This window comes from Gymnoscopelus microlampas, assembly GCF_963454915.1.
Source record: "Gymnoscopelus microlampas genome assembly, chromosome: 24".
In the NCBI taxonomy this organism is placed as follows: domain Eukaryota; kingdom Metazoa; phylum Chordata; class Actinopteri; order Myctophiformes; family Myctophidae; genus Gymnoscopelus; species Gymnoscopelus microlampas.
In genome coordinates this window covers 148,873-173,607 of record NC_139961.1, presented here as the reverse complement: position 1 = coordinate 173,607, position 24,735 = coordinate 148,873, and the positions used below count along the sequence as shown (strand labels likewise).

The following is a 24,735-nucleotide window of genomic DNA, read 5'->3' as shown; positions in this document are numbered from 1 at the left end:
TATATATATATGTATATATATATATATATATATATATGTATATGTATATATATATATGTTTCATATGTTGAACACAATGTTCATAAACATCATTATAGAACGCAGAAATTCAACATGTATTGTTTGTTTGTTTAGCAACTAAGTAACCTGATTCTGGTTGAGGTTTCCGGTGTGTTACATTGAAATTGGTGATCTATCGAATTCTGTGACATTCATGAAGTAACCCAATTCTGGTTGAGATATCCGGTTTGTTACACAGAAATCGGCCATCTATTGAATTCTGTGACTGCTAGCTAGCTTTTTAAAATGATGTAAAAAGTCCTGCATTCGTGGTAAAACTGTTCTTTATTTCAATAATACAACTATTAAGTAATTAAATACACAATCGGCTGTCCTTTAATACAACGATAAAACACACAACGCTTAATAATAGCTATAAAGCAAAGACAAGGCTAACAACAGCTAAAGCTAATGCTCATTGTTATGCTAATGCCAATAGACTCCGTTCATCTGTATTCATATGTCTTTGTCGCCCTCATGTGGACAAAATGAATCACTACAAGTGGAATTGATTGGATACTTTATTAACAGTTTAAGAACCAGATGACGCAACATGGCGCTACTTTCTACAACATAAACTGTTAAGATCTACAAGCTCACAATGACACGCATAGTTGTGAGCTTGTAGATCTGCTATTTTCGGCGCGCGACACCGTGATAAAACAGAGCGTTAGTAGTGCACTTCTGTTTTCTGTTCAAATTAAAACAGTTTAGTGTCATGCTTAACATCAAAAACCATGTGAGTGCTTCCGTTTTCTCTTCAAAATAAAACAGAGTTTAGTGTCATGCTTAACATCAAAAACCATGTGAGCGCTTCCGTTTTCCCTTCAAAATAAAACCGGACATGGCCACAAGGACTACTCTTAAGAACTACATTTCCTATACACCATGGCTGCTAAAAGAACTACATTCTAAGGACTACATTTCCCATACATCTTGGGTCAAGCTTCACACCGTATGCCACGAGAGCACTTCCGTTTTCGCATCAAAATAAAAGCATAACATGTGTCAGATCTCACATCAAACGCAACTCGAACACTTCCGCTCTTTTTTTTTTTTACAAAATAAAATTGTTGTAACGTTTACTTTATGCTCTGTTCTACGACGGTGTTGCCGAAAATAGCAGATCTACAAGCTCATAATGCGTCTCATCGCGACGCATTGTGAGCTTGTTGATCGACTTGTAGATCGAGCTTGTAGATCGGCTATAACTATTTTCAAAATATTTTTATGCATTTGAAAACTTGAAAAGGGACATTCTGCATGAGTACTTTTACTTTTACTTTACCCTTTTTACTTTGTACTTTTACTTTTGTACTTAAAGTACATTTTGATGCCAATACTTTTGTACTTTTACTCAAGTCAGTTTAGAATTCCGGTTTTACTTACGTATTTCTATATTGCAGTATTGATACTTTTACTTAAGTAAAATATTTGAGTACTTTTTCCACTATTGGTGTATATCAGGGGTGTCAATTGAGTATAGCAAGGCTCCATGGGGAGCCTTGGGGAATAAAATCATGAATGTATCTATGTCTACAGCATTGATTATTATGTTATTGAATTACTGTAAAATAACTGCAAATGCAAATTAGAACAAAATGATGGCTTTCACATGGTATTATATTCTCCGCAAAAATTGTATTCCCCCTATCTTGACAAATGGTATATTCCCCGGTTCAGTAGGTCAGCACAGGTGCAATGCATTATTGTTAATTAGCAGCAGTAGAAGGTTTTTCTAGTCAGTGCCACTGTTTGACAGTTCATCTTAAGGTAAGACGGCACTTGTCTTTCTTATTTGTTTTGCTTCCTTGTTGTGTATGTCTGTGTGCCATCAGATGTGTATATGATCACTTTTAAGGCATTATAGGCTTAGGTTACTGCTGGCTTATTCTCTTATATAATTTGTATTTGGTGCGTTTGGAGTGAAACTGCTCTGGTCTGTCACTGGTTTGTTCATGTGATACTGTTGTGTTTTGTTGTTGCATAGTAGGCTAATGCATTGGTTCTCAAAGTGGGGTCCGGGGACCCCCAGGGGTACTTGGAGGGGGTTCCAGGGGGTCCCCAGCTAAATGATGGATAGGAACCAAATGGACCCTTATGGGTCTGTAACTCTGAGAGTGAAATCAACATTGATTTTACTATATAAATTGGGGTCCCAGAGATAGAAATGCCATTAAATGGGGGTCCGTAGCCTAATGTATGTGAAACTGGGGGTCCTTGAAATTAAAATGGTTGAGAATCACTGTTAGAGAGCCGTAGAAATCTTCTCTTATGGGGGTCCCTTGGCTTATCTTTTCAAATGGGGGTCCGCGGGCTAATAATTGTCAATTTGGGGGTCCTTGACATGAAAAAGTTTGAGAACCACTGGGCTACATACTCAGGTTCAGAAGTACATTATGCGACTTTGTTCTCGTTCACACATTAATGAGCTCAAACTCGGGAGACTTGGGCGCACGGCGACACTAATCGTCCACACATGCACGCCCAACCAACCACGCACGCACAACCACGCACGCACAGGCACTTGCCTGGAAGGCCTTGTATTGAATGAGAATCTGACATGGAAGATACCGTAAATCCTCTAATAGTGACCTCTATTCCAGTGGTTCTCAAACTTTTTCATGTCAAGGACCCCCAAATTGACTCTTATTAGCCCGCGGACCCCCATTTCAAAAGATAAGCCAAGGACCCCAATAAGAGAAGGTTTATACGGCTTTCTAGCAGTGATTCTCAACCATTTTAATGTCAAGGACCCCCAGTTTGACATGCATTAGGCTACGGACCCCCATTTAATGGCATTTATATCTCTGGGACCCCAATTTATATTATAAAAATCAATGTTAATTTAACTCTGAGAGTGTACAAATGGAACCAAACGTTTCTATTAATGACTAATGTTAATTAATCACTTAATTATTTAGGGGTGACTTAGCAGGATGCATTAAGGTTTAATGCATCCTGCAGCAGCTATATTCATTCATGACCAACTGAAAATAATTGATGCGTCAAATTATTTTACACTCCCCCAGGTGCTGATAGCCTCCCACCTGCCCTCCTATGAGCTCAGGCACAACCAGGTGGCCTACACTTGACGGACAGCACTTCAAACTCAGGGTGGAGCGACAGCACTCATAGGTATGGTATGAGCTCAAGCATGTGGGCGACCTCAATCACTCTGCTGGGACAGATTTGACAAATTTAAGTGAAGGCCTCACCCAAGTAATGCCATCTTTTTAACTTTAACCTGGTTACTAAAAGTTTTATGAGATTGCAATTTCATTTGCGATAAACAAATGCTATGTTGTAATGCAAATGAGCTGAAAGTAGTGGCAGTATAACTATGATCTATGGTCTCTTCACTTGACTCTACAGATGTACAGATATTTCCAGACATTCTGACATTCTGCATTTGGGCAAGGCCCGTTCTCCCGCTCTGCAATACAGACACGACACCCGGCCAGGCGTTTGGAGCAGGAGGACAGCATGGGCTGTGTCATTGGTTCTATTTAGAAAAAGAAAGAAAAAATACACGCAAGAAAAACACACATTTTATCATTTATCATTGATATTATACACACATTTTTCAGTGTCCACACCAGCCATAACGGGTGCAGTACGTTAGTCCGACAGCGCAGTGCTCCGACATTAAACAGTAAACCCGAACCAAACCCGCACCCTAACCCTAACCGCACGCGGATGCCACATAGTCGGAGAAAAGGTCTGTCGGATTAACGCATGCCTCCCAGCCATAACTGGTGTGGACTACTCTAGGTGGACAAATGTCCGTCTTGTGACATGATGTCATCAATAGATACAATTTTGGTTTGATAAAAAGTTGGGTTTGAAAATCAGACATTTATCTATGCTAGTATAGATAGCTGACTCCATTCATATTTGTTGAATGATTTTTGATTCTCTTTGTTTTATTTCCTGAAAAGCAAAGTCTTAACATTTTATTTACTTGTCTCTCAATCCATATTTTTTTCTTTTACGTCAAAATTTTATATACGGTCAATATATTTTAACCGTTCAAGCCAGTTGTCACAACACTAATTCCAATACTATATTGGATTATTACTGTGTTACCGATGCAAAATGGAAACAATACCTCTGCAGAGTAGGCAGGCATTTTGCCTGTGATTCCACCGGCTCCTGGGTAGCAGACACTACACCTTGAATTTTCTGTGTGACCTATTGCAGGCCTTGAGCTCCATCTAGAAGGTCGCCCACATGCTGCCTCAGGGACTGCAGTTCGGACGGCTCAGTTCTGGAACTGAGACATTTCACAAATCATTAGCAGATCAAGTTTAAGCTTTGAGAACAAACATTCTGGAGTGAAAAACAGGTGAAGCAGGATTATAGTGCATACTTAAGCACTTGACAGACTTAATGCTGCTGTGAAAAAACTGAAAATACAATCTTAGGCCTACTGCATGCCTTATGGTTTAAGTTGCATTGCACAGCCATCAGTTTGTAAGCAAGAAATATCCCTGATATTAGACATAGAGGAACAATTTCTCTTATTGATGGAGTGATTCAAATTCAACAGCTAAAAACTCACTCAACAGTAGCTCTCACTCTCGATAAAGCAACTGTTAATTTAAAAAAAAAGATATTTTGTTTTACAATAACCGACTCTGTCTTTCGCACCACTACCTGAAGGCCGTTTCATCCACAGCCAGCACCTTCCTGGCATTTTTGCTTCCAGTAGCTGGACACTTCATTGAGAATAATGCAGAGTCAAGCTAGCACATTTAAGAAGGTGCTCATTTACTAATGACACTAATTTCAGATCATTTTAATTACAACATTCAGCAATGCATATATGAGCACAAATGACATGAGGATTGACCTGTAAAACAAACAATAGTTAAGTAAGCCAAGCTAAGACAACATGTAGTCTACACTGCAGTGAATCATGTTGTCTAGCGACAGACCAAAGTGAGACTTATGCACTTGACAGACTTTATGCTGCAGTGAGAAACATGGGATTAAACTAACGCATTAAAGTAACTGTTTTCCTGTTCTCTGTTATACATTATAGTTCCTAAGTACAGTAACCAGGTTAAAGTTACTAAAGTTTAAAAAATGGCATTACTTGGGTGAGGCCTTCACTGAAATCTGTCATGCACGTCCCAGCAGAGTGATTCAAATTCAACAGCTAAGAAGTATCACAGTAGCACTCACTCTCGATAAAGCATATGTTAATTCCAAATATTAACACCTCAGTCTACAGTCTTTCTATGCTTATGTGTTCACTAATGATTATTTGTCCTAGTGTCTATGCTGACCTGGTCTTGGCTAGACACCTGTCACTCCCCTTCTCAGCTCATGTGTGATTAGAGCCTGACACTATAAAGAGGAGCTGTAGCCAGCTCTCGGCTATTCCCCCCCAGCACCCCAGCAGAGCACAAGAGTTTATTGGTTCCCTTGACTATTTGTACTTTCTTTATTTCAGTTACGATGGGCTGATTGTAATAATAATAATAAACTTTATTTGTATAGCACCTTTCAGAATCAGAATCAGAATCAGAATCAGAATCAGAATCAGGTTTATTGTCACATCACAGGTTTACAAGGTAAAAAAGTGGGTGAAATTCGTTTTTGTACAACACTCCCATCGCAACGTTAAATTCCGTAGAAAGAAGAGTGGGGAGAGAGAAAAAGAAGAGGGGTAGGGGGTTAAGTGGGAAGGAGATCAACAGAGAACAATAGAAGGCCAAAAACAAGTTATCTACATATTTACAAAGTACCTGAGATAAGACACAAACTAAGGTGCCTGAGCATAGCAGCAATGTATGTATACTGTGCATGATATACTTATAGACGCTAAGGTGCTTAGAGAGAAAAGAGCGCAGTAATAAAAAAATAAATAAAAAAAAGATTGTGCGTTATACATGGGGATTAAGGTGCAGAGGGTCAGTGCGTGTTCACCTAAGGTGGACTGACCCTGGTATAATCCGCAAGTAGCTCCATGAAGGAGAGCAACAAAAAGTAATCTTTAGCATTGACTAAAGCTTTTGCCACAAAGAGTACAATTAAAGCCCTTTCTCCTGTGTGTATCAACATGTGTTTCTTAAGATTAGCATTGACTAAAGCTTTTGTCACAAACTGTACACTTAAAGGGGTTTTTTTCCGCTGGTATGATTCCTCATAAGTCCAAGTCATTTCCTGGTATAATAATCCACAGGTGTGTTCAGGAAGAGCCAGAAAAGTCTGCAGCCAGCTGGGCAGTACCGCCTATTGTCAGGCTGCTGGAAAGGGGCTCATGCTTCATTCAGCATTCTGACAGCAGCCGGGTTAAAACTATTCCAGAACCTGGTGGTGGAACTCTTGATACTGCGATAGGTCCCCTTGCCCGGTCGCGGTCGTTGTAGGGTTCTGAACAGTCTGTGACTAGGGTGGTACTTGTCCTTGATGATGCGCTTGCCTTTGACCACGCACCGCTTCTTGTACAGATCCTGAAGCGCTGGGAGGTCGCTTCCCATTATCCGCTCTGCCGATCGCACTACTCGCTGTAGGTTGATCTTCTCTCGGGCAGTGCAGTTCCCGTACCAGGCCGTGATGCAGCCTGTTAGGACGCCTTCAACCGAACTGTTGTAGTACAGCTTGAGGATGCGCTGTCCTACTCCAAGCTTATTCAGGCGGCGGAGCCAGTACAGTCTCTGCTGAGCCTTTTTCTTCACGTGTGTGGTGTGCGTCTCCCACTTAAGGTCCTCCTCGATGTGTACTCCGAGGAACTTGAACTCGCTGACCCTTTCCACTGCAGCACCGTCGATGAGGATGGGCGCATGGTCTCTCCGCGGCCTCCTGAAGTCCACGATCAGTTCTTTGGTCTTGTCGACGTTGAGAGCGAGGTTGTTCTCCCGGCACCAGAGCGCCAGTGAGTTGATCTCGTCTCTGTAGTCAGACTCGTCGTTGTTTACGATTCGGCCTATCACTGTCGTGTCGTCCGCGTACTTTATGATGGTGTTGGAGACATGTGTGGCTATGCAGTCATACGTGTACAGGAAGTAGAGGAGAGGGCTCAGCACGCATCCCTGGGGTGCTCCGGTGTTGAGGGTCAGGGGGTCAGATGTGATGCTGCCCATTCTCACCACCTGATGTCGGTTGGACAGGAAGTCCTGTATCCAGTCGCACATGCTTGGGTGTAGCCCTAGGTCTCTGAGCTTTTTGTCAAGTATTGCTGAGCTGTAGTCCACGAACAGCATACGTACATATTTGTCCTTCAGCAGCTTGTTGTCCATGTGCGAGAGGACGGTGTGGAGAGCCATGGCAATAGCATGACATGAAATGCAGCGCAAAGTGCTTTACAGAGCAAGAATACAGTTACAGTTACAACCAATTTAACAATAAAGCAAACAAAAATAAAATGAAATAAAAGCAAAAGCATAAAACAACATTAAAATAGGCAATACAGTGAGGACTTAAAAATCAACCAAAGAATCAGCTAAAAGCAAGAGTGAAGAAATAGGTCTTGAGCTGTGCTTTAAAGCTATCGACAGAGGCTGCCTGTCTTAGGTGTAATGGGAGTTTATTCCACACTGTTGGTCCGTAAAAGCAGAATGCTGCTTCACCGTATTTTTTATATGTCATTGTAGGCACCTCGAGCAGGTCAGCACTTGAAGACCTGAGGGGCCGGTTTGGAACATATCTCTCTAGGCAGTCATAGAGGTAGGAAGGTGCCAGACAATTTAGAGCTTTATATGTAAAGCTATATAAGTGTTTTTAATGTTTGGTATGATTTTCGTTATTGGTTACTTTGTACTTTGTCTTTTGGTAGTTCATGGGAGTCTGGTGAAAGGACACAATTGTAACTTTAATTAGAAATATAAATAAAGATTCTTTATTTAACTGCTTTCCCTTCAGACTCAGTGATTTCATTTCCCATAGAGTGTGAGGACGTAGTCTTCTTCGTTTTCCACCTTCACCTTCTCGACGATGACAGGGAGTACTGCTTCTGCTTCGACAAAAGATTAACATGTATTTGTCCACAGACCCCCATCTGATAAGATTTGGTTTTAAATATACTTATTTTCAGGTTTGTGTGTGATTGTGTGTTAACATAATTTATACACTAGTCTTGACTTTCTGTTCTGATTCAGATTACACAAACTAGGTATACAACCTGTTTGATGAATGTAACCGATATAGGGTGATGAGTTAAACAAAGGGGCTTTGAGGAATGTTCAGGATGATCTTATACAAGACCATAGATGTAATATAGTTGGATGATTACATTATATGATAAGATGGCGGACAAGTTTCAAATAACTTGATCATTGAGAGACAAATCCTTTAAGGTGTGCATCTTTTTTGGAAGCATATATTCATTCTGTAGATTTATTATTCACTGTAACACCTAATTCAAGGGCACAGAAATGTGGCAGTCATAGGGGTCTTAAACGTTTTCAGGCCAGGGACCCCCGTTGGGGGGTGGTACAGCATATATTGTATAATGCAGGGGTCTTCAACGTTTTCAGATATACTTTTGCTGCTCTTTTCTCCCTCTACACCTATAACTCTTTGCCAAAAATAGCCGATCTACAAGCTCACAACGCCCGCACTGCGAGGCGTTGTGAGCTTGTAGATCTGCTATTTAAGTTCTCCTCAGAAAAGGGATGCTAGGGTTCAAGTGGTTAATATAAAAAAAGAAAAATCATATCGCACAAAGATTTGGCGGACCCCCTGTAGTAACTCTGAGGACCCCCTGTTGAAGATCCCTGGTATAATGTATAACATTGTGTTTCATATGTGTAGACATACGTACCATGTTGTGCATTCAAGCTATTCAAATAATAGATTAATATATTCATTCATATCCACTGCCATTAGTAAACATACTTTACTAACTGAGAAGAATGTAATACTATCAACAATCTACCACACGAGATACTTTTGTACTTTTACTCAAGTACATTTTCATTACCAGACTTGTACTTGTAACAGAGTGTTTCTACAATTGCAGTATTGATATAATTGATTCATTGATATTCATTGTTAAATAAATATTACAATGTATGTCTATTATTATTATTATTGCTGTTATATATTTCGCTAACTTCTTCTCTTTAACTTTTAAATTAGTGAAATGACGTTTGCATTGAAAACAAATGTATCTATTTTTGGTTCGTGCGCATGTGCGTGCTTGTAATAGTGTGTGTGTGTGTGTGTGTGTGTGTGTGTGTGTGTGTGTGTGTGTGTGTGTGGGGAAGGGGGGCGGGGCTTGTGTCGTGTTCGTGTGTGCACGTCATATAGTTGTTTGGGTGCGTGCGCATGTGCGTGCGTGTAACAGCGTGTGTGTGTGGGCGGGGGGGGGGGGGCTGTGCTTGCGTACACGCGAGAGGGCATTCCCGGGGATGCCCTCTCGCATGTACGCATGTCTGCTTGTCAGACCAATCACAGCCCTTGCTTTGTTGTCCCTCCCCTTAACTACGCCGCTCTGGCAGAGCTCGGCTCAGTTCTCAAGGTTTACAGCGGATGCTAGGTCGCTCGATACTAGGTCTCTCCGGTCGATGATAGATTACTATTGGAAACTGTTCTACTTGATTTCGGTTCATATATCACTGATCTACATTCATTTCGTCGTCTTTTGGCTGAGGTGAGTAATATTACTTGATATATACTTTTTTCCCGCCTTTATTACTTTATTTATTATTTTTCCCCACCTTTTTTGGACTACATGAACGTTCAGCTTTTAATCAACATTGCATTTGTTATATCTTGTCTGTTAAAATTGAGCTTGTAGATCTGCTAAAACTAACTTTAAGCAGCCTCTGAAACTGGGTTAAAAACAACCTAGGCTAACCAGTGCTAACGGCTATAAACGTATGCCTACAACTTCCGCATGGCAGTGAGGTAAATGATTACATTATCAGCAGTATTGCTATCATGTTTATGTATTTACCAGGGTCACAGTGCACATTAATCAACATGTTGGTTTTCACATCCGTGTAATGAACCAGAGTTAGCCAGAAGCTAGTGTGGGAATCTAGGTGACTGGTGCACCCACTGCACCTGACCTGGTCACATGACCAGGAAGTATAAAAGTCTAGTTCTTCCTAGTAGAGAGCCATTTTGACTCTGCTGCAGAGGATGGTGTTTCCCCTTTCAGCAAGGGTGAAGGAGAACACATGGTACGCCAAAGCTCATCTTTGTGTAGCACATTATAACATTTGTAAGGCTACCCTTTTGTTTGTTGCAGCTAATGCTACTGCTAGCCTATTGTTTGTTTGAGCACATGCTATTACTTTGTTTGTTCGCCTACTGTTTGAGCACATGGATGCTACCATGCCTATAGCACTTTAATTTGTATCCACATTGTTATGTTTTATTCTATTCACATGTATTTATTATTTTATTTCAGTTTACAAACGAAGTGACCACCAGTGAGCTGCTGTGCGGTGATTAGAGACCTGGAGATACTGGTACAGCTGTATTGATTTTATGTGTTGCCTCTTTGTGCATTTTAATGTATTTTCAGTTTTGTAACATCACTGTCTTCTTCTTGTAGCCGTGGTGCTGGAATTGTCCCCTGCCCTTGTCCCTGCATTGTGCTGCATGTGTGTCCATTCACTGCAAAGCAAAGTAGGTCTATGCTGTTATTTTTAATGATTTGAAAACAGTGTTTGCATTATGTTCAAATACTAGGGCTGACAACTAATGTGTTTTGTCTGTTTCCTTAAAGGGACCAGTCCAGCCACTGTTTTCCACTGTTATTTTGATTGATTTTGATTTGTTTATTTGAGTTTATTCATTTGAGGTACAGTAGTTAGGCAGTAGTTTTAGATTTGCATTTATAGTGACATTGTTTTAATTGTTTCTCTCTTCTTCTTATGTTACAGTAACCGTGTTCAAGGCCGGGTCCGCCCTGTTACACACGCTTCCATTCCTCTCTTGGGACTGCACTGTGGGACCTTTGGGTTTTATTGGTGTGTATGTAAAATCGTGACACTGCATGTTTTTGTATTGACTTTTATAATTATTTTATATTGCATGAGTTTGGTGCCAGGCCTGTCCCCTTCGCTTTCCCCCAATAGTACCCTGTAGTATTGTGTGTACGGGCCGACCCGCCCTTCCTTATTAGAAGAGAAAAATAACTTGTCACTTTATATCCTTGCCCTATTGACTATTGCCTGATATTTTAATAATCCATGTCATTACATAATTGTTTAATAAAGTATGTTATATTTTGACACAAACTGCCTCCGGTAAATTGTTCCTGTCTAAGGGAAAGTGGTTATAGTACACTGTGTTGAACATTCTAAGGTTCAGGGGTTCCTCCTGCCCCCTCCACAAGCGGGAGGTGGCGTAGTCAGGCATATTACAGTATTATTACTCAGTTACTACACTAGCTTTCATCTGTAGTCCCTGAGCAGGCTGTTAAAAGTGGTGATATAACTATCCATACAAAAACGGTTGTATTAATAATACCATACAAGACCAGTAGACATAGTACAGGAGACAGAACAATGATATTTTATATGTTGGTGGACTTTACTGAGACAATGGCAAACAACGTAGTATAGAGTAACATGAGTTTAACTCTAGAAGGAGATGCTGTTGTAATGTGACTGTTTTACTAGCAGTAAATAGACATTCATTTGACGCACTGTTTGGTTCAACAAGTGTTTATCTGCACCGAGCAGCATTGTACTGGGTTGACTAATGTTAGAGGACGACGCGGTTTTGTTGTTTGTTGTTGTTTCTCTCCCCGAACCTGGCAACTGCCATGTCCGCTTATTGTAAGCGGATGGTCGCGCTTCTTTTGGGGCTTGTTTTGGGGTTGAAAAGGACCGTAATGAGAGTAGACGGTACACGGTCGTGCGTACCGTGTCGGTCGCGCATGCGCGCCACTCTCAATTGTATATTAGGATCATATTTATGCCCACATTTGCCTCTAAATTGTGGAGAAACTGTCGATGCGGAACCAAACTGTCAAGCAATTGTTTCCGCCCAGACACGTTTCACTGTCGCACATGCTAAAAAATAGCAGATCTACAAGCTCACAACGCGTCGCGCTGCGACGCGTTGTGAGCTTGTAGATCTGCTATTTTCAAATAGACTATGTATAAAATAAGGCTAAAGTGGTTCAGGTATGTTTTATAATGTAATAATTTATATCTTAAAAGTAACTAGTAACTAAAGTTTTCAAATAATTCTAGTGGAGTAAAAGTACAATATTTTTCCTCTGAGATGTAGTGGAGTAGAAGTAAAAGTATTGGAAATTGGAAATACTCAAGTAAAGTAGAAATACCTCAAAATTGTACTTAAGTACAGTACTTAAGTAAATGTACTTAGTTACTTTCCACCACTGCCTTTTAGCTCGAGACCCAAAATAAATGTCTCCCCGCGACCCAAACTAGTGAAAATAGCCGATCTACAAGCTCACAAGATGCGACATGTTGCGAGCTTGTAGATCTGCTATTTTCACAAATTCTTTAAAGTACTTTTCCCCCTCTAATTAATTGATTTTTAAATGTATTTGTATGCTTTTGTTGGGAATGTGTTGGGAATGTTTTGATAATCTTTTGAAATAATAAAAAAAATGAGGAAGTTTGGAAACACAAAATAAACATATTTACTCGCGTGACCCATACAACACGACCCACATATGGGTCCCGACACACTGTTTGGGAAACGGTGGGTTAGAGTACCTCTTTCTCAAGTGGTATGGTAACGGCCGTCTCTCTTTTGTCATGAGGCGGATCGCTGCTTGGAACAAGATAACAATAAAATCAACAGCAAGGGAAAAGCTCCGGGTGATCTCCAAAGTATTGCAGCTAGTTTGTTGTGGTTTGCTAAATGACTTACAGTACGTGAAGTGTGTGTTTTATGTTTTTGGGTCTTCATAGTGGCTCCTAATCTAAGCTCTTGTTTGATTTCAACTCGCATAGATCACTGTCATTGGACGCTACGGTAGCACCAATGCCCGGGCCAAGATGCCATTGGGCTTCTACTATGGCCACACCTACATCTTACCATGGGAGAGTGAGCTGAAGTTAATGCACGACCCGCTGCGGGGAGAGAGCGATGCGGCCAGCCAGCCAGATGTGGACCAGCACCTGGCCATGATGGTGGCACTGCAGGAGGACATCCAGTGCAGGTGAGCCAGGACATGAACCACTCCCACAGTTACATCACTCTGGTTACTTTACAAGTTAGATAAAATGGTGAAAGCAGCTGACCACACAAGCCAGTACCGTCCACACTGATTCCAATCACTTTCATAACCCATTTGTTTAATGTAATTGGAAGTTATAAAATAATTTTAAGAGACTCTTGTCTCTGCCTAGACTAGAGGAACAGCTCCGACAGTGGCGCACACACACATGCTCACAGGGAGCAGCCCCAACTCGTAATGTAGTCACAGTGAGAGACAGTTTCTTGTCAAAATCAACTTTTCTCGTTTCACAGCTTGAAATTATTTTAAAATAATTACTTTCTACACATAAAGTACTGGAATGTCTGCACAGCAGCACCCAGTGGCGTCTCCACTCCATCTTGTCAATGAGTAAACAATCACCATTCTATTGGAGCTGTCGGCTCACAAGGCAAGTCATTTCAGGGGAAGAGGAATGCTCATTTTGGTTAATTCGTCGTCCCGTTTTGGTCGTACCACAACAGTTATTCGCACAAAATAATACTCACAATTATATTTTGAAGTCACACAGATGACATTTCGGGCGAATATGCACAATTTGAAGCCCTTTAGAGTCCATGGAAAGTGCAGTGATGTGTCTCTTCTTCGTCCCTCTTCCCATCCAGGTATAACTTGGCGTGCCACAGGCTGGAGACGCTGCTGCAGAACATCGACCTGCCGCCGCTCAACAGCGCCAACAATGCCCAGTACTTCCTGCGCAAGCCCGACAAGACTGTGGAGGAGGACCAGCGTGTCTTCTCCGCCTACCAGGACTGCATCCAGCTGCAGCTCCAACTCAACCTGGCCCACCACGCGGTCCAGAGGCTACGCGTGTCCCTGGGCGCCGGACGCAAAACGCTTCCAGAGGCCGGGGCCACGGTCGCAGATGCACAGGAGCTGATTCAGAACTCTTCCACCGAGCAGCTGAGGACCATCATCCGCTACCTGCTGGACACGCTGCTCAGCCTGTTGCACTCCAACAACGGTGAGGAGAATGGTGGGTGGTTCAGGCAGGGTGATGGGTTTGGGTGGGGGGGGCTGTGATTCATTTGAGTGTTTTGTGATTGAGTTTAACTGCATGTGTTATTAACCACATGACATCTAGCATCCCTACTATGGACATGTCATAATAGACAACTTATATATAGATATATAGTATAATTGGCAGCCACATACAGTATGTAATAGGGGTGCACAGTGTGCACTACATTCTTATGTTCTTAACAGAAATTGAAATTAACAGAAAATGAAATTGTACACGTTTGACTCTGAGAGTGTTGGATAGTTTTTGTCTAGATCAACAAGATGATGTGGTTTCAAAGCAAAATATATTTTTAAAATTTGTTTTATTTCTGATAGGTCAGTGTAGAGAGACAGGAAAACAAGGTCAGAGAGTGAGGAGAGCCGTGTAAGACGCGCTCACTAGGAGAATAGAGTATGGTGTGTGGCTGAGTCACCAGGCACCCAAGTATTTTGACCTACTTTTAATGGACATTGGAGATGCATATTTTATGGCCCAAAATGTACTTAGGGGGGACCACGCAAGTTGTAAATTGGGAATGTATGCCCCACCGTTGTTATGCAATACCCATCCCGTTGTACCTGTTGTCAGAGTTCTCGCTGTACCCCTTTTTTAGAGTACCCTGTGTGGCACTGGTACCCGTTACCACACTTTTGGATGTAAATCGGGAGCAATGCAGGACTTATGTTGACAAAGAGGCTCATAATGTAACGCAAAGCTCTGCGAACAATTACACAGAGATTCAGTATGTCCTCCGCAGACCCATGGACTGTCAAGACACAGATATTTGTGTTTTTTTCGGTTATCGGAAAACCGTTGGTCCAAGACACTGCACACCTCTGTAATCTGGGGGACACAGTGTCTTGCTCACGCCAAGTTTGAGGTGCATCGGTTAGACGGCCCACAAATTATGCCCCACACACACACACACACACACACACACACACACACACACACACACACACACACACACACACACACACACACACACACACACACACACGCGCACACACACACACACACACACACACACACACACATTCCGTAAATAGATAGATAATTATACAAGTACATTTGGCAGCCACACTTATATCCATGCAGTTGAATAAAAGTAGCTTTCTCAAAGTTGTCCAAGGTTAGCTGGGGAACTCTGTAAAAAACATACTAAACAATGTCCTCCTTAACAGTCAGTCGTCTAATCTAACATAGTGCACCGTTGTGCAGATTCACACGGCTGCTTTCATGAAAGGGAATAATGCATCATCTCCCTAGCGGCAGGCTCTCGCCGTTTCTTTGATTGTCCTATGCCTCTATCCAGAGTACACTGAAGGCATGTTAAAAAATGCCTACAGTAGCCTCATTATTTCTCTAGCCTTGTGGTTGGCTCTCCCCTGGTTGCCTCTGCCGTAGATATGTAAATGACTGATGCTTGTGAATTAATGCTATACAGTATGTAAGGAACAAGACCGGTTCTAATAACGGTGTGGCTTCCTTGTTGGATCTATGATGTAAAACTAAGCCTTTTAAAAAGATAAAAACTAAAGCAAACTGTAAATCCACTAACAATGTATTAAAAATAAACTTAAATTGAAAACAAATATTCCAAATAAAATAAAAATAGAAACTAATGAAAAATGAAAATCAATAATAACCTTGGTGTATTGCACTCGCCCCTGTCTTTTTTTAATCGCTATGGCAGACGGTTCTAAATCTGATTTAGATCAAACTTGGCAGATGAGTTGGAGGTAGGATCAGGACAAAGCTGCAATTTGATTATTTGTTTTTGGTTACATTTATGAAAGTTCAAGGACACAGCGCAAGTTTAGCCCTATGCTTATAGTATGTGGTGCAGTTGAAATAATGATAATAATATAGTGCATTTAACCCATCCTTAGTAACAGGAGCAGTGGTCCTTCGGTTTCCCAGGCGGGCTCTCTCTCTCTCTCTAACCATTCAGCTATGGCCGTTGTAATTAATATTTCGATTAATGACTAATGGTCATTAGAATGATAAAACTCAGTCCTTTTGCTCATGATTAGTTTTTTAAAGCCATTCGGACATTTTGCTCTTGTCAAATACTTATTCAGTCACTTAACACCTATTCTGTCTCTCTGTCTACTCTCTCTTTCTCCCTTCATCTGTTTCTCCCTCCTTATATATCTCTCGTTCCGCTCTGTCTTTCCTCCCTATGTCTCTCTGTACTCTCTCTCTCCCCCTCTTTCTGTCTTTCTCTCCATTCTTCTCCTAGGCCACGCGGTACCCTCGGTACTCCAGAGCACCTTCCACGCCCAGGCCTGTGAGGAGCTCTTCAAGCACCTGTGCATCAGCGGCACGCCCAAAATCCGTCTACACGCGGGCCTGCTGCTGGTGCAGCTGTGTGGTGGCGAGCGCTGGTGGGGACAGTTCCTCTCCAATGTCCTGCAGGAGCTGTACAACTCAGAACAGCTGCTCATCTTTCCCCAGGACAGGCAAGAGAGGGCACACAAGCTTCACTATTCCGTTTCATAATGAAGTTTTCAAATCTGTTAATTATTGACTGATTATTAAAATTAATTGTTATGACGTGACAGTAGACAGTGTTAAGAGTGATATACAGTGGTCACCAGTCCAATCATGCGCGATCTTCAAACGGCCGCCTATTGGCCGCCATAGGACTCCATCAGCGCCGTTAGGTACCTTTTAAAGTTGACGCCCACAGATTCTTAGCGCCTCCCATTGAAATGATCAGAACGTGTAGTGTGGCCGTTAAGCCACGAGGTGGCGCTTGGTACTGAAATGTACTTAAAAAAATTAAGAGTAAAAGTACTCGTTATGCAGAAAGTCCCTTTTCACATGTTGTCAAAATCGTCATGTCATAATAGGCTACATTATAGAAGGTATATGTCTATTTATGAATAGATTAATTTAAGTAAATACATTGATTCATTAATGTAAAAATAATCTGGGCTAATAATAATTATTATTATTATTAGGGTAATAATAATAATAATAACTAGGCTACAAAGTATTGGCATCAAACTGTGCTTAGTTCGTTTTCAAATAATTGTAGTTGAGTAAAATAACTTGTGGTTAATGTAAAGTAACTTGTAACTAAAGTTTTCAAACACTGACTGCGCATCGCATGCGTCTGTATATATACTATTAGTACCTCCTACTCTTCAACACAGATCAGATAGCCTAGTGGTTAAAGCTAACGTTCGGCGATTAGACGGCGCGTGTTCGAATCCCACGCTATGAACTTGTTGAACTGCTTTTTTTTTAAGCTAGAAACTTGAACCGTGAAGGCCTACGTACTATATGTTCCTCTACAAATTAGACAGCCTAGTGGTTAAAGCTGAAGTCCAGCAAATTAACTGAATAAAAAAATGTCCTGTCCTTAATCAATAAAATGCTGGAAGTGGAAATGGTGAATATGATACAGTTGCGCAGCGGAGCGCACTCGTCTATTAGTTTGTATTGGCCAGCGCGTTATAAATATATGTATGTATAATGGATAGGGATGGAGCTCGAAAACCGGGTCCATTAAAGGCTGTAAGCGTCCATTTGGTTCCATTTGTACACTTTGGGTGGTTACGTCGTTGTGTTTACATGTGCGGTGCAGCGGTGAAAGAATGGCGTCAACTAGTGAAACGCTCAAAAGTTTCACTCGTCCTCTTCTACCCAAGGTAGCAAGTCTCCGTTGACAATTTTAAGAATCCAATTGATAATAATCCGTTTGGGATCTCCCTGTGAATGAATAACTAGTGTTGCTTGAGAGCGTGTCGTCTTCTCAGTCTATCGTTGCCGAAAATGGCAGATCTACAAGCTCACAACGTGGTGCGAACAGACGCAGTGTGAGCTTGGAGATCTGCTATGTTTGGTGCGTGACACCGTCGTACGATGAAGTATAAATTGCGCTTTTAAAGTGACGGTACACCAGTGGTGGAAAAAGTACTCAAATTCTTTATTTAAGTAAAAGTACCAATACTGCTATATAAAAATACTCTGTTACAAGTAAAAATCCAATATTAAAAATGTACTTGAGTAAAAGTACAAAAGTATTGGCATCAAAATGTACTTAAGGTAAAAGTACTAAATATTTGAAAATAGCCGATCTACAAGCTGCACAACGCGTCGCGATGAGACGCGTTGTGAGCTTGTAGATCGGCTATTTTCAAATAGCCTATGTATAAAATAGGGCTAAAGTGGTTAATGTATGTTTCATTATATCATAGTTTATATCTGAAAAGTAACTGGTAACTAAAGTTTTCAAATAATTGTAGTGGAGTAAAAGTACAATATTTGCCTCTGAGATGTAGTGGAGTAGAGAGAGAGAGAGAGAGAGAGACAGAGAGACAGACAGACAGAGACATGTTGTCCCACGCATCACTAGGGGGGGTCCTTGGGCGTGTTCCAGGGGTCCCCAGCAGGCTAAATCACTTTAGCCTACATCTATTTGAAAATATCCAATCTACAAGCTCACACGTTGTGAGCTTGTAGATTGCTATTATCTCTCTCTCTCTCTTTCTCTCAAAAGTATTGGTATCAAAACGTACTTAAATTAAAAAGTAAAAGTACTCGTTATGCAGAATGTCCCGTTTCACATGAAAATAGCAGATCTACAAGCTTGTGAGCTTAGTTCTGCTATTTTTAAATAGCCAACGTTTATATAAGGCTGAAGTGGTTAATGCATCTGTGACACACAAGCCACCACAAGCAGGCGGACCTATATTCACACCTCAGGCCGCCTGGATCATTGTTATATTGGGATGACTACCCCCATCCCCCTCTAACCGCTGACTGTAGCCTACATGTGAAGGTCTAAAAGTCACCAAAGTTGTTCTGTGACAACAATAATCACTGAATGAAATGACACGATAACGCAACCAGTGTTGCCATGTATCCTTATTATAAGCGACCTGTTTTCCTATAAAGTTGCTTGTAAATATATATTGGTAATTGCGGGCTGCTTTTTATTTGTTGAGAGTACACTGTAGGTTTATTAAGTATATAGTGCTCAAGTGGCCTTACTGGCCACGTCTTTTGAGCGTGTTGATTGCTTGGGCTTGTTTTCATAGACCTGATTGCTTATTTCTCTCGCAAAATCTGACAACCCTGGTCGCAACACGTTACTCTCTTCTACACACATCTCAGAGGCAAATACGCTGCTGTGTGAGGGGGGGGTGGGGGGGCGGAGAGGAATGGGGATATTTGTAGCCCAGACTGATAGGGTGTCGTTGATAAAATGTTCTTAAAAGGGAGATTTTTTAGGTTGACATCAAGAAGGGCCGGTCAGCTCCCTTCACGGACACTGAAAACAACAAAGGAGAGCTATTCCTTTCTCGCTTCAGTTGAGAAGTGCTGTGTGAGGGGGAAGGGGTGCGGGGAGGAATGCAGCCGCTCCATTTAAAAAGATATACCAGGGACCCCCATAAGAGAAGATGTTTTACAGATCTGGCAGTGATTCTCAACCATTTTAATTTCAAGGACCCCTAGTTTGACATGCATTAGGGCTACAGATCCCCATTTAATGGCATTTCTATCACTTGGACCGCAATTAATATTGTAAAATCTATGTCACGGGTCCATTTGGTTCCATTTGTACACTCTCAGAGTTACAGACCCATAAGGGTCCATTTGGTGCCTAATCTATCATTTAGCTGCTTTGAGAACCAATGCCTTAGACGAGAGACACAACGGATTGGATATACTTCTCCATTCCATACAACGGTGTTTTACCGGAGTTGTGATGCTGTTGAATTGTGATGGTCCTCTGTATGCTAATGACCTTGACTGTGGCTTCACGGCTTGGCCATTGTTCTCACAGAACAAGTTTGTCCAGCGTTCAGACCCATGCAGCTAGCCTCAGTGCATAATGAAGAAGAAGCTGCTGCCAGCAGAGAGAGAGAGAGAGAGAGAGAGAGAGAGAGAGAGAGAGAGAGAGAGAGAGAGAGAGAGAGAGAGAGAGAGAGAGAGAGAGAGAGAGAGAGAGAGAGAGAGAGAGAGAGAGAGAGAGAGAGAGAGAGAGAGAGAGAGAGAGAGAGAGAGAGAGAGAGAGAGAGAGAGAGAGAGAGACTCCGCTTCCAGTAGACTACTGGTCCATTCCAGTGGTATGCAGTATGTTGTCCAGTGTAGTTATATTATTTTATTTAGTCACCCATGTACCTGTATAAACCATGTGCTGTTGCATGCACATGAAAATGTAGGCCTACTTCAAATCTCAAAATCGGCCGGGCTGGATTTGCATCTGAACAAATACATTGATAGAACACCCCCCTCCACCCCTCAAAGAAAGCCCTTCCCTTTCCCCAATAATGTTTGCAGATGGGCAATTTTCAGCATAGGCTACTGTAGTATTGCCTATAGATAAGACTGGGGATTTTACAGTGTAGCCCAGACTGATTGGGTGTCGTTGATAAAATAGACAAAATAGCAGATCTATAAGCTTCTAGATTGGCTATTTTTGGAGTTATAGGTGTGTAGAGGGGAAAAAGAGCAGCAAAAGTTTATCTGAAACACAATTTTATACAATGTAGAGGGGGTCCCTGCTTCATCTCTCTCTCAAATAGGGGGTCCTTGGCCTGAAAACGTTGAAGACCCCTGCTCTACAGGGAACTACTTGATATCTGGCTGCACGGACAGACACAAGAATCACAGCTGCCATTAATTAGTGCTGTTCAGTGTTGATTGCATAGTGGTCAAATTGGGGTGAACGAGCCATCGTTAACTTGCTTTGAAGTTAGGCTGTAGTTAAGAGCAGCACTCTCACTTTCTCTCCCTCTACGTGTCTGTGTGTGTGAGAGGAGGGGGAGGAGGGGGGAGTTTAGCAGAAGCTCGCACTGCCCTGAGACAGAGAGAGAATACTTCTCCATACGGCGGTGTTTTACCAAGATTTTTCATGTTTTCTGCACTCTGTCTTGTAATCCGCGGACGGCTTTGAAATCCACGGATGGCCTTCAAATCCGTGATAATTTCCGCGATCGCGGAATCGCGGATTCCTGGGGGGACTAATAGTATTACAAAGTTACAAAAAATGTGCATGGCAAAAAATAACCCGAAAACCTACCACTTCCATACTGAATGGGAGGAAGACTTTTTTTCCCCCCATTCCTGCGTTTGTCTAATATGCAACGCCAGCGCTGCTATTCCAAAGCCCTGCAAAAAACACAAAGTAGGAGCCTACAAACTTATTTAACTAATACATATTATAGTAATATTGACTATAATAATACTCATAATAAAACATATTTATTTATCAAATGCCCGAAATGTATATAGGGCTGAAGTGTGTTTTGTGATAATAACCAACATCTACAAAGTTGGCTACTAACTAAAGTTTTCCAATAATTATAGTGGAGTAAAACATACAATAACCCCCCCCCCCCATACTGTATCATATCCACCATTTAACTTCTACTTCCAGCATTTTACATTTTATTTATTAAGGACAGGACATTTTTAATTCAGTTCAAACAAGAAAGAACAGCTTGTAGATCTGCTACTTTTGTAGAGAAATACTTTACCCTGTACCTTCACAGTTCAAGTTTCTAGCTTTCAAAACAGAGCGGTTCGACAAGTTCATCAAGTGGGATTCGAACCCGGGCCGTCCAATCACGTAACGTTATCTATAACCACTAGACTATCTGATCTGTATCAAAGAGCATATTGTACTTATACTATATATACATACGCATGCGATGCACAGTGAGCGTTTGAAAACTTTAGTTACAATTTACTCAGGCTATCTGATCTGTATTGAAGAACAGCACGTACTAGTAGTATATATACAAACGCATGCGATGCTTGAAAGTGTTTGAAAACTTTTACTTTTTAATTTAAGTAGCCTACGTTTTGATACCAATACTTTTGAGAGAAAGAGAGCGAGAGAGAGATAATAGCAATCTACAAGCTCACAACGTGTGAACTTGTAGATTGGATATTTTCAAATAGTAATAATAGTAATAGTAATAATAATGATAATAATAATATAAGACGTCTGTCTGTCTGTCTGTCTGTCTGTCTGTCTGTCTGTCTGTCTGTCTGTCTGTCTGTCTGTCTGTCTGTCGGTTGTACTTTGTAGATGTTACAATCTATCGTTAATAATACAAATTAGATTTAAAGAACAACAGTGACAACAGTGGTGTAAAGTAAGTTATTTTATTATTTTACTCCACTACAATTATTTGAAAACGAACTAAGCACATAGTTTGATGCCAATACTTTGTATTGGCTTTGTAGCCTAGTTTTACTCAGTAATATTTTTAACACAGGCCTTTTACTTGTAACAGAGTATTTTTATATTGTGGTAAAAAACGGGACATTCTGCAATATATTACATATTACTTTTTAGTTACTTAAAATAATTGAACAATTAAATAATCTAGATTTTTTATTATTATTATTATTATTACCCTTATTATTATCCGCCAGATTACTTTTGAGACACAGAGATGGCAGATGAGCAGGCAAGACCATTTGCTTTCCTCTTTAAACATTTTAGCTCTCTTCTGCCACCCACTGTCCACCTACTGTATTACAGCAATGAAAAATTGAAAACACGCCCCCAAGGATAGCCACACCCCCAACCTTTCACAACCTCAGGATATGTTGGGTAATGATAGGTACCTTTCAGAAACTGTGATGCAAAGATGAACAGGTCACCACTGTAGGGTAGGATCATCAACTATCCCTATCTTCTATGTCATTTTCTGCAAATAATACACAAAACACACATTTTGTGATGCCAAACGTGTCGTTTTACAGCATTATTCGTGCATTCCATATTTTTTGCCACATATCAGAAGAAAATTAACATATAGGGTTTGGTAAAATACAGTTCTGTTTATGTCCTGTGTCTGACAAATTGTTATCATGGCTTATAAATGGTCAATTACTTGCTGATAGTAATTCCATGATGTTTATGGCTCATCTACCCCAGGGTGTTCATGCTCCTGTCCTGCATTGGCCAAAGATCCCTCAGCAACAGTGGTGTGTTAGAGGGCCTGCTCAACCTCCTGGACAACCTGCTGTGTCCCTTACAGCAGCCTCAGGCTGCCAGCCAGAGGAGGACTGAAGGTAAAGAAGAAACACCTGACACACCATTCCGCACAACTACTAGCTGGCAGTATCTCAGTGTGCTGTACAAGCAAGCCCGGTCAAAAATCACTGTACTGAAGTTGAGCCAAGTTCAACTTCTACTGCCACACTGTGAACACATAAATGCTCTCAAAGGCCTCTGAGTTGAGACAAAGGCAAGTTTATGCATAGCACATTTCAACAACAAGGCAATTCAAAGTGAATTGAGAACATTAAGAGCATTAAGACGATGTTTAAAAGAAACGCATATCGTAAAAGACATTTGAATACAATTATAAATGGTTATTAAAGAGTTAAGAGAATAGGCAATAAGTATAAGCTAAAATAAAACTGATAATGTACGAGAATAATGGTACAGTGCTGTACAAGAAATGAATCAAAAGCCTCAATAAAAGACGCCTGCAAACAGAAAAGTCTTCAGCTTTGATTTAAAAGAACTTGACAGCTGTAGCAGACCTGCAGTTTTCTCAGTTTGTTCCAGATATGTGATACGTAAAAACGGAACACTTCTTCCCCATGTTTATTTTTGTCTCTGGGGACAGAAAACAGACCTGTCCCAGACGACCTAAGAGTTCTTGATGGTTCATAATGTAGCAGAAGATCATAAATGTATTCAGGCCCTACACTATTCAATATTTTATAAATCGGTAGTATTATTTTGAAATCAATTGAAATTCACCTCTGAGTCCATGACTTCACCAAGAGGTGAGGTTTTGAGCTCACTGAAAACTTGGGGGTGTTGCCTCTATTTAGGGCTGTCTACTTAGATTTGTTATGGCTATAAGTATAACCTAAGGCACTGCTTTGAGGAGGTAGCTCTCAGAACAGTGAAAATACCAAGATGTCAAGTATTACTAAGATGATTGTTAAAAACATCAACTGAACCTTAACTCCATAAAAGTAAATCTAGAGAAGGATAAGGTACCTGGTTCAGTGGTTCCATAGTGTGAGGAGTTAAGCCCTTGAAATAATTGCTACACAGGTGATTACAATTGTAAGAATCAAAATGGTTTATTATCCTTAAACTAGTTTACAATTATTGATGAGCCTATTAACCAACCAGAATGAATTGTCATATACAAAAATAATACTCTACCAGCGGTTACAGTTCAATTCAGAGCTCTGAAGATACACTCCTCTCGAGCTAGTCGAGAAGTTTGCAATGCCCTAATATTATTTTCCAAGCGTTTATATGACTGGCATCTAGATACTAAAACATGAATAAAAATCATCAACAGGAGTCGCTGTTGGTCCACCGTAGGGGATCGAGCATGCGGCTCCCATCCCTTCTCGCGACCCATCGTTGGGGTGGGCAAGGACCCCCTCCCTGCTGTCTCACGGTCTCTCACGGCTGCCATGGGAGACGACCTTGGCTCCCTTCAGGGCACCTGTGGGCTGTATCTATCCTCCCTAAAACTCCTGCTCGATAAGAGTT

General features: G+C 41.1%; 2 protein-coding genes across 2 annotated transcripts in view; one reads left to right on the top strand and one right to left on the bottom strand.

Moving 5' to 3' along the window:
- LOC311041025 (target of Nesh-SH3-like) overlaps positions 1 to 24,735 on the bottom strand; it is a gene marked incomplete at its 5' end in the record, with an annotated part of 759,687 nt that overhangs the window by 587,807 nt on the left and 147,145 nt on the right. The window lies entirely within an intron of this gene.
- The window catches only part of LOC311040959 (protein furry homolog-like), a gene marked incomplete at its 3' end in the record, with an annotated part of 56,919 nt that overhangs the window by 22,501 nt on the left and 9,683 nt on the right, over positions 1 to 24,735 (top strand). Inside the window, exons 20-23 of the mRNA XM_084051399.1 lie at positions 12,960 to 13,168; positions 13,831 to 14,189; positions 16,474 to 16,693; positions 23,143 to 23,279. Coding sequence (XP_083907525.1) covers positions 12,960 to 13,168; positions 13,831 to 14,189; positions 16,474 to 16,693; positions 23,143 to 23,279 — 925 coding nt within the window. The remainder of the gene's footprint in view (positions 1 to 12,959; positions 13,169 to 13,830; positions 14,190 to 16,473; positions 16,694 to 23,142; positions 23,280 to 24,735) is intronic.